General features: G+C 36.8%; 1 protein-coding gene across 1 annotated transcript; it reads right to left on the bottom strand.

Moving 5' to 3' along the window:
- Window positions 1–307: 307 nt before the first annotated feature.
- Window positions 308–6,206, bottom strand: LOC131355611 (nuclear factor 7, brain-like). Its single transcript, XM_058394005.1, has 8 exons — window positions 6,069–6,206; window positions 5,736–5,820; window positions 3,392–3,948; window positions 2,981–3,076; window positions 2,612–2,845; window positions 2,353–2,515; window positions 2,178–2,213; window positions 308–1,181 (listed from the first exon to the last, which is right to left on the bottom strand). Exons 2-8 carry the CDS (start codon window positions 5,800–5,802, stop codon window positions 640–642), a joined length of 1,695 nt encoding a protein of 564 aa, XP_058249988.1. The 5' UTR covers window positions 5,803–5,820; window positions 6,069–6,206; the 3' UTR covers window positions 308–639.
- Between the last annotated feature and the right edge of the window lie 4,070 nt (window positions 6,207–10,276).

The raw sequence follows: 10,276 nt of genomic DNA, 5'->3' as shown, positions 1-10,276 counted from the left end.
CGGTTGGTTAATTCTGTATCTTGTTCTAGTCAGTTTAATCTCCTCAGGAGGATTTTTCACAGGAGTCAGAAAACAGTCTCGTGCAGCAACATGAAACATCAGAGCCAAATCGTGTCAGTGACCAATCAGGTAGAACTTCCTCATGAATATTAATGAGGCTCCCTTTGTCGTCCTACCTTTAAGAATTTTTTTTTTTTAGGTAAACATCGTTTCCCCTTTGCACCAGCAGGTGGCAGAAAATACCAAAAGTAGAGGATTTATTTATTTATTTCTGACTCTAAGAAGAGAATCAGCCTGACATTGTTATTTATAAATAAAATATGAATTTGTTTGTGTTTATTGAAGTTTTAAGGTAATACAGTTTTGTTCAGTTTTATCTACACAGACATCAGCAGCTGAATGTAACACGTTTTATTGATCAAATTAAATTCTGGAGTAAAACACAGTGAACTGTAAATAATTTTATTAACCTTTGATTTGTAATAATCATAACACCAGATTGAAGGATTAATATTATGTGTTTTTTCCACCTATAGCTGTATTTCGAAAATGAACCAGAAAAAGTAAAATATTTCATTTGATTCTCATTTAATCCCATTTAATAGACGAAAATGAGAAGTAAATTTGCGAGGTGAAATTTCATTTAAACACAGTGTAGATGATCAGTGGTGCTGAATTTTTACCTCTATCATGTAAACCAGGACTGAAGAAAGGATAGAGTTTCTCAGTGAAAGACTGACCAGTGAAAGAGTAGATATGAGATCTAGACTTCACATCATAGAAGGAGACCAGACCCTCCTCATAGTCCACAAACACCCCCACCACCTCCACCTTCTCTCTCAGTGTGAGGGGGACAGGGGGATCAGCACAAGCACTGTACTGATTCTCATTCCTCAAATCCACAGTCCACAATCCATTCTGAGGAGACAGTGTAATATTCCCCTTCCTGTTAATGGACTCTGTAGCCACACCGACATCCCATGCAGTTTTCCCTCTGACCTGCACCTCATAATAAAATCTCCCAGAGGAGAAACTCTGCTTTCCCAGAACCATAACACAATCATTAAACCTCTGTGGTGCATCAGAGAGATTCTGTCGTTTGTCTCCACATGTCACTTGTTTTCCACCAGCAAACAGGATGAGATTGGGATGAGCTGTATCAGGATCCAGAGTCACATCCACTGAGAGAAACACACAGTGTGTGATATGAGTATGCAGGCAAAAAAAAATTAAATCATCATGCAGTGAAACATATTTATTAGGATTTATAAGAGGATTTGTAGAAGATTAAATAATGGAACATTTTTAGGAATATCACCTAAAAAAATGAATAAAACTTGTAAAGTGTTAAAACTTGTAAAATGGTAAAAGTCTGTCAAAGATGAAAAATTTTAAATGTTTTCATTTTTAGTGATATATTTGTGTTTGTCATTTTTGTGTTTCAGGAAATACAAATCACACTAAATAAATTTTTGTTTTTGAGGAAGAACAATCACACTATATAAGAATGACAGTGCAACAGCCAATGGTTCATCAAAATGTAGCATGCAGCTGAGACCGTGCTTAATTAACTGTTAAATAAAACTCTCCAGTGCGCTTCGGTAGTGTGTCAGTGACTATACTGCACATTTGTCTATGGTTGCTGACCCCTATACAGTAAACTGCATCTGTTGTTTAGGTGTGAAAATCACAGACCTGAATTTCTACACGTTTTCCTGATCTGATACAAAAAATTATTTTTAGTAAACATACTTGTTTAAGGTGTCATTTAATGTTAACAGAAAAATGCTATTTTTGTAGAACACATTCATGATGTTTACCCTCAAGCATATTTATATATTTAAATGATAGAGACACTGCATGGTGTAACAACTCTTTTCTAACCGCATAAATATAAAACTCTCACCTTTTGGTCAGCATGAAGATTGAATTTACCATCAATAGGCAATTTTGTTCAATTTTATTTATGAAATGTAAAAAGATCAGTCTTTCTAAAGTACAAAAAGAGTTTAGTGCATGGTAGTAATAAGGACCTATAGTGAGGAGGATAATGAGAGACACTTTAAGACTTCCTTTTATCTGGAGAGATCTACAGATGTCAATAATTCTGATGATGTAGTGGTGTAATGCTGATATGTACATTTTAATATGAGAGGAAATCAGAAACCTCACTGTACCTGCATACTGCTGAATCCTCTTCAGTTCTGTGGAAACTAATTATGACAAAACATCACTTTCATTAGATTTCAGATCATTTATTGTTATTTTTTATTGGAATTAGCACAAAACATATAAGGTAGTCTATTTTTAGAGACTTATTTCTCATATTTAAAATACAAAGTAATTTCTCACTTGTTTCCTTTAACTTGTCATAGAGTGTTTTAGTGAGTTTCTCATTCAGAGTCTGCTGAAGCTGAGACAGAGCTGTCCTCACGGTGTCCCCACTCAGATCAGTGTTAATACTGATCTCAGTCCAGTTCTTGGTGTGTGGAGGGCTGCACATGGAGGAGTAAATCTACAGTAGAGCAGGAGAGAGGAGAAATCCCTCAGCATGGTGAGTGTTGTTCTGTGATGTTCTACATTGCCAGTGAGCAGAGAGAGGAACACTGACCTGTAGGAGGTGGAGATGCTCCTCAGTGTGTGAGAGCTGCTCCAGCTCAGTGTCTCTCCTCTTTAGCACAGTGATTTCCTGCTCCAGCTCTTTAATGAGTCCTTCAGCCTGCCTCTCTGCTGCTTTCTGCTTCTCCTCCATCACCTCGAGCAGCTCAGCCTGACTTCTCTCAATGGAGCGAATCAGAGCAGTGAAGACTTCAGCACTGTCTGCTTTCTCTTTCTCTGTGCTTCTCTAAAGGAGGAACACATTTTCATTTACACTACATGACAGTGAATAGTAAACTAATGTTTAAAGCAGTTTCATTTCTACAAAATCAAAAGAAAACTGAATTGATCAGATATAAACTCATTTCATGTTTGTACACACTTTGCTTTGGTCTACTGAGTGTTTGATTTCTTTTATCTTCTTCAGTCGGTCCTGAATCATCTGCTGCACATCTGTCTGTATTTTCACCAGCTGAGTCTGAGGGTAGAGCAGAAGTCAATATATAATCAAAAAAATTATTTTTGTTTAAAGTGATTTTATACAAAATGTTTTGTAATTTTAATACATATACAGTATAATTTAAGTTAGTTCTGTTTGATTATATATATTCATTTTAGGGAATCATTGGAAAGAGTAAAATCGTACTACTTAATTGCACACTTAAAGGCTTAACATTACCTTCACAGTATTAGAATTTAAACTGATAAGATGCACATGTTTAACCTCTGATCCACTACTGGATAAATCAGTTTGTATTATCTATCAGAATTGATGTTAATCTGTGTTTCTCACTTTCCTTTCTCCACTCTCCTCCTCTATAGGAACAGTGTTGTGATTCTTGTGGTTTCCTTCAGTGCAGAACTGACACACACACATCTGATCATCTCTACAGAACAGCTCCACAGCTCTCTCATGTTTCTGGCATATGTAGTCCTCCAGGTTCTCCACAGGGTTTATTAGTTTGTGTTTCTTATAGCTTGGAACATGAATATGTGGCTCCATATGAGTTTTACAGAAAGTTGCACGACAATCCAGACAGGATTTCAGGGCCTTCAGCTTCTCTCCAGTGCAGGCATCACAAAGAACCTCAGGTTTGTCAGCACTACTTTTCTTCTTGAAGTGATCTGCAACCTCTCTCAGTGTTATATTAATCTTCAGTTCAGGTCTCTTGGTGAATTTCTCTTTACATAATGGACATTGACAGTGTTGACTCTTCTCCCAGCACTGTGTAAGGCAGCTCTTACAGAAGTTGTGTCCACATGGAGTGGTGACTGGATCAATGAACACATCCAGACAGATCGAACACAGCAGCTGCTCTTCAGACAGGAGACTGCTGGAATCACGTGAAACTAGATTTCATAGATTGTGAAGGAAATATATAATTTTAGGAAATGTATTAAGTTACACATTATACCCATGAACTGTCAAACTGAACTGGGTTTCAAGTAAACAAAAAAGCATTGGATCATGTTTATGCTTAATAGTCTGACGACTTCCGTGCTGAACTACACACACACACACACACACAGCACTCAATCTGCATCTGTGAACTTTTTTTATTCTATTTGTCTTAGAAATGTTCTATCTTTCATAAAGGACCATCATGCTAAATTATTGTGGTTTAACCCAGGGGCGTATCTAGGATTTGAAAACATCAGGGGCTGAGCCCAAAACATCTGGGGCTAATTGAGGAGAGGGGGTAAGCAAGAATAACACGTTTTGTAAGGGCATTTTTATGTAATATTGTTTAATAATAAACACAAATGAACACAAACAGTATGTGACTAGAAAATTTAATTCAGTCTGTTTTCTGACTCCTCCCATCATTTCAGACTATTGCTACCAAAAAAGGAGTCCATTAAATTCATTACATTTTCTCTCTCACACAGGTATGCCATGCAATATTATCTCTGTTACAGCTTGTGTGTGAAGCTGTGCCGTGCAGATCCTTTATTAGTACTATTATTTTACAATAATCTATATTATACATGCACCTATTATTTCATTCCTGATTTATGCTGGCACTACTGTATGAATTATTCTTTGTTTATTTTTTACAGCTTCTCTTCTCTTATCGTTCTCTCATCTCTCATTCTCTCAGCTATCTTACTACTTGTATCTTGTCTACTTCATGCTCTTGATGACTTTTCTATACTATGTTTTTTGAGGGTGGAATCATCAGAGAGTATCTCCAAGCCTTGAGCAAAACGGTCAATTATCATACTAGTATTTCTAGTGCTGAGAATTCCTTTATCAATAGACAGAACAGCCGAATGATGGAGTCTGTTCTGGTCGATTGTTCACTTAAGCTATGTCTGTATTTTAACTTAAATACTGCATTCGTTGAATAATAGAAAGTCATAAGGTTCAGACTGTAATGTCTTAGTGCTTTAACAGTTTAGATTTTATTTAGATCTATCTTTAGGATGATTTAATTTAAGTCTTTTGTAGGTCTTGGGTATGGAATAATATTCTAAAGGGTCCTATATGTCAGGGGTTTTCAGAATCAGAGACAGTGGGCCTCCTTTTTGACACAACATACATTTGTTAGCCGACTTTTATCAACTGTGTTAAGATTAAATATTAGAAGTTAGACTTTTATCTGAATAATAAGATTGTTGTGTTTTCTGACATTTTTACTGCTGTCCCGTGTAAGGGCTGTAAGGTATTTAAGTCACGTGGTGTGAAAGCGGCGCTGGTGTGACAGGTGTAGGACATTAAAGTATCGCGAGAGCAGTTCTAGAGCATATTCGAGCGCACACTCTCGCGGTATTTTGGCGAGAGCGTGTGTGCGTGTGTGTGTGTGTGTGTGTGTGTGTGTGTGTGTGTGTGTGTGTGCGCGCGCGCGCGTGCGGAGATGTCAGTCAAAATCGTGTACAGTAAACGGCAACAGTGCTCTAATAAAATGATCAACATTTTATTAATTCCTCTACACTCCGGTGGATAATTAGGCATAAAACATTCGGGGCTAGATTAAAAACATCCGGGGTTCGAGCCCCGAATGAATAGCCCTAGCGACCCCCCTGGTTTAACCGTATGAAAAGTATTCTGTATACACACTGCATACTTAATTGACCGGTTTAACTGGACACATTTTTATGTGATTTTTTTTTTATAAATCATTTGTGTTACTCACAAGAATCGGGTGTATCCATGCGTTTCCTTTTGCTTTTTCTTGGTTGTGGTGATGAAGCTTCTGCCATTTTATACTCCAGTTAAACCTTTACATCAAGAAATTCTTCATTACACACACACTTATGTATGAGTTGTTAAACCTGGTATTCTAAAGAAGAGTAAGGAGCCAATCATAAGCAAAGTTACTCAGAAGTTGTTTACAAGCGTGTTGTTTACCGAATTTAAACTTTACTGGGCCTTAAATGCCTGATTCTTTCATTTAACTTAGCCAACAAGGTTCATAATCTAACATAAAATACTACTTAATTCTTTCACTGAACACTAAAGTACCTACCTTTATTTTTTGCCTCGCTTTAAGTGGAAAGTCAGAATTGTCTGTGATTATACTCCTCGTGAAGTCTTTAACTGTGCTGTAGTTATAATTTTCAGTATCAAGAGAGATTTTTAGCTCGACATGTGATTTTGTTTCACTTTTGATTTGCTTGTGTGATATCACTTCCCTGTTCACTTCGTAGTGCACTAGATAGGGAGATGAACTGTTTGGGTTAGGGTTAGGGGACAAAATGAAGCACTGCTTTATTTACATAAACACAAGACATGGGGTAGACTAACTGACATGGCAAGGAACTAAAACAAAAACAAAACCTAGATCTAAAAAACCTTAACATAATCTATGGCAAAAAAGAGAACATAACATGACCACAGAACAGATTAACAATGACAGGACCACAAGGATCCCTATTTATAGGGTTAGACATTTAAGTAAATGGGGAACAGATGATACAACAAGAAGGAGAACAATAGGAAAGGCAGGACACAAAATACACATGAACAAGCAGGTTTCCAAGATTCGCCTGCCAGCGCCCTCTCCGGGCCTGAAATGTCCAGCTATTCCTGACAGTAATGAGATAGATCTAATTTTGCGAATGAAGAAATTTTGATAAGCCTACATTTTTATACATATATTTGTATTGGATACATGCATAAATTCAGTACAAAATGTAATATTGACTTTCTGAGACAAATATGGATATATTGCTAATTAAGCTCTAAATAACGAACTCCAGATTTATCTGTTACTGAAATGTGATTTGTTTATTATTATTCAATATACACTGTACATGCATCTTTAAAAAAAAAAATTAAGAAGAATCTCTTATTAATTTGAACGTTTGTCATAACTCAGATCAGAACAAAATATTTTGGAACATCTTTTTACATTTTTATGTGAGGTGTTCATTTATTCACTCCCAATTATAGGTGAGATGATCAGTGGTGCTGAGTTTTTACCTTCATAAAAGCCAGGACTGATGTATGGATAGAGTTTTGCAGTGAAAGAATAGATATGACATCTGGAGTATAAAAGGACACCAGACCCTCTTCACAATCCACAAACACCCCCACAAATGTTATACTGATTCTCATTTACAGTATCTGAGCAACAATCCAGAATTCATTCTGAGGAATCAGTGTAACCCATAGTTTCCCTTGTATGATGTGAGTATACAGGTAAATTGAAGTTAAACAGTTATTCATTAAAACATAAATCATATTGATTAGCATTTGCACATTATGAAAGATTAATTGTTTTTAGACAAAGTAATTAATTCTGACAAAAAATCTGATGGCCATGTTTTGAGTTATGTACAGAATGAGGATTTAGTACCAGATTTAAGCTCTGTTCAGAGGGTGAGCTACACATATGGGGTATGTAGGGTGTCTCACTTAATTCTGAAATATTTGATCCTTGCACTTGGACTGAATGCTGAGCTGAATAAAATGATTTGGTCGTTATCCTTCCTAATTAACGTCAGCTCTGTCTCTGTGTCCCACCTACTTGTTAAGACAACTAATCAGAGGTTAAGCTTTTGATTTCAGAAATTCCAGAAAAGAGATGCTGGGTTATATATGGTGTACGAAAATACATTTTGAGGTCACTCTAGAATCTACTGTAACATACATTCCTTTTTGAATTCAAATCAGATGGTGATCAGGAACTCAGATCAAATCAGACGGTGATCAGGTCCACCTCCCCTTAGGGGTTTTTATCATCTCTAGGCTTTTGTATTGTCACACCTTCAAGGCCTGCCCACTCAAGGCCTTTAAACTGTAACTGGTGTTCCTTTTCACTGGACATGGTGACTACAGTACCACCACAGTGTGTTCTGATCTCCAATAAAACATTCCTGCTGAACACTACTAACGAGTCCCCTGGTCTGCTTCGGTAAATTCACAACAGATGGTGCCGTGACCCGGATAGAGCTGCTCACTTGAAACCAGTCCAGACTGAACTTCTTCAACTCAGCTATGATCTGGAGTGTCACTCTATCAAAGAATCACTACAGACCAGTATTTAAGTTATCCTCTGCTTTGAAGTGTTAAACACAGCTGTAGGGTGTTTTAGAAATTAGTTCATCCTCTACTTCAGTAAGGAAGAATTTGGTTTATCCTCTGTTTTCAGCAGGGAAGGTCAGCCACAGTTGTATGTTAACAAATAGTGGATTCTCTGCTTTGGCAGAGAAGAATTTGTTTTATCCTTTGTCTCACCAAAAAAAAAAAATAAAAAAAAATTGTGATTGTCCTCTGTTTTCTCAGAGAAAATTCTGGTTCATCCTCTGTTTTAGTAAGAAAAATTTGGTTTATCCTCTTCTTCGGAAAGAAAGATTTTAATTGAAACTCTGCTTTGCTGTGGAAAAAAGACGTGGACTCATGTCTCACATTGCAAACTTGTTCCATCATCAATAGGGACAGACTAGGACACATGGACCAGTGAGGAGAACCAATGTGCAATAGGCCTCGGGGGCCAACACAAGAGTGAAGACTTCCACATAGGTTCCCCTTTTCTAGTTCATCCCTACCTAACTGGTCCATAGGTGTCGGTATTTGTAGATTAGGGCAAGGAACAACACTAACAACTTAAACCACTATATGATCAAATGAATTTTAACCTAGTATTCTAAAAAAAGAAAGAGAGAGAGAGAAAAAAAAACCCACACATTTTTGTCTTGTTTGTTTGTATTTCTTCTTCTTCTTTTTTTCCATCTTTTGTTTGCAGGTAGGCATACACAGTTTCCTGAATTCATCACTGCAGCACCCGCTAGCTGAACCATTTACATCTATAAAGAATCATCTGAAGAACTTAATGCTTCCCAGACTAATAGAACTGCAGAACAGAGCACTGAATTATGTTCTTGCTTCACAACATGGTGCCTGCAAAGTTGTTGGACATGAAAGTTACACAGGTCTGGTTGACCCAGTCAAGGGACTAGACAAACTGCAAAAGGATATTAGCACTATATTTATAAAACTGTATAATATAACCATGGAAAATTCCTAATTGTTTGGAAGCCTTTTTGACCACACATGGTCAAGGTTTAGCAAAATAGTTGTTTTAGTCAGTTTCATTACATTAATATTCATAACCGACTACTAATCTTCAGCACAAAGGCATGGCAATAGCTCAGGTCAAGAACTACACCCCTTAAATGCTAAGACCTATTATGAGAGTGTAAACTAACAACAAGCCGATAAAATGCTGATAAAATGTTTACAAATTGTGAGAGTTATTTAGAACTCTGGGGACCTTTCTCCCTTTCAATGCTTTGTTTAAGAGTATCACATCTAGGTCTTTGCATTATCATGCTAGGTGTGACACCTGTGAGGTCCACCTCCACTTGGGGGGATTTTATCACCTCTAGGCTTTTGTATTGTCACACCTTCAAAGCCTGCCCACTCAAGGCCTTTAAAACTGTAACTCATGTTCCTTTTCACTGGACTTGGTGACTACAGTACCACCACAGTGTGTTCTGATCTCCAATAAAACATTCCTGCTGAACACTGCTTCAGAATCCCCTGGTCTGCTTCGGTGAATTCATAACAGTGGTATATGGACTGGTTTGTATGTATTCATGGTTCTAGTCGTGATTACACCACTTAAATCAAATTTTTCTTATTAACATGAAATAATTTAAGAAATAACACAGTTTACACACTAAAGCAAAGAGTTTGCTTAATAAAGCAGTGCCTAGTTTTTATCCTGGTTTTCTGCAGTGAGGGCGATGGAGATTACCCTGGAGATCCGGGTTCAATTACAGTTTTATGCGTCTTCCGAACATTTCACCTGAATTAGTTTATAATAAAATGTAAGAAGATGATCAGTCTTTCTAAAGTAGAAAGGAGTTTAAGGGCTTTAGTGCACTGCAGTAATAAGGAGCTATAATGAGGAGAATAATGAGAAATGCTTTAACACTTCCTTTAAGCATATATTGTAATGTAATGTAAATCCCTGATTAGCATATTAAACTAGAGGAATTAGGTGACCCATGTTTACAGTGTAACTGTTTTTGTTTGTTTGTTTGTTTTTTTATTTACTATTTTTCAAATAAGGTTATTCATGTGCTGCACTTGATTTGTTTATAAATCATCCAAACTAAACACAACTGACTAAAAAGACCAAACAGCATTATTACAGAGAGGAAAGGTGATCCGAACCTCTTTATTCAGTAGCTGTCACACACACTATGTGTTTAATGTTTAATAGAC

The sequence above is a fragment of the Hemibagrus wyckioides genome, linkage group LG07, assembly GCF_019097595.1.
Source record: "Hemibagrus wyckioides isolate EC202008001 linkage group LG07, SWU_Hwy_1.0, whole genome shotgun sequence".
In the NCBI taxonomy this organism is placed as follows: Eukaryota; Metazoa; Chordata; class Actinopteri; order Siluriformes; family Bagridae; genus Hemibagrus; species Hemibagrus wyckioides.
Note: the sequence above shows the minus strand (reverse complement) of the source record. Positions and strands in the feature narration are given on the sequence as shown.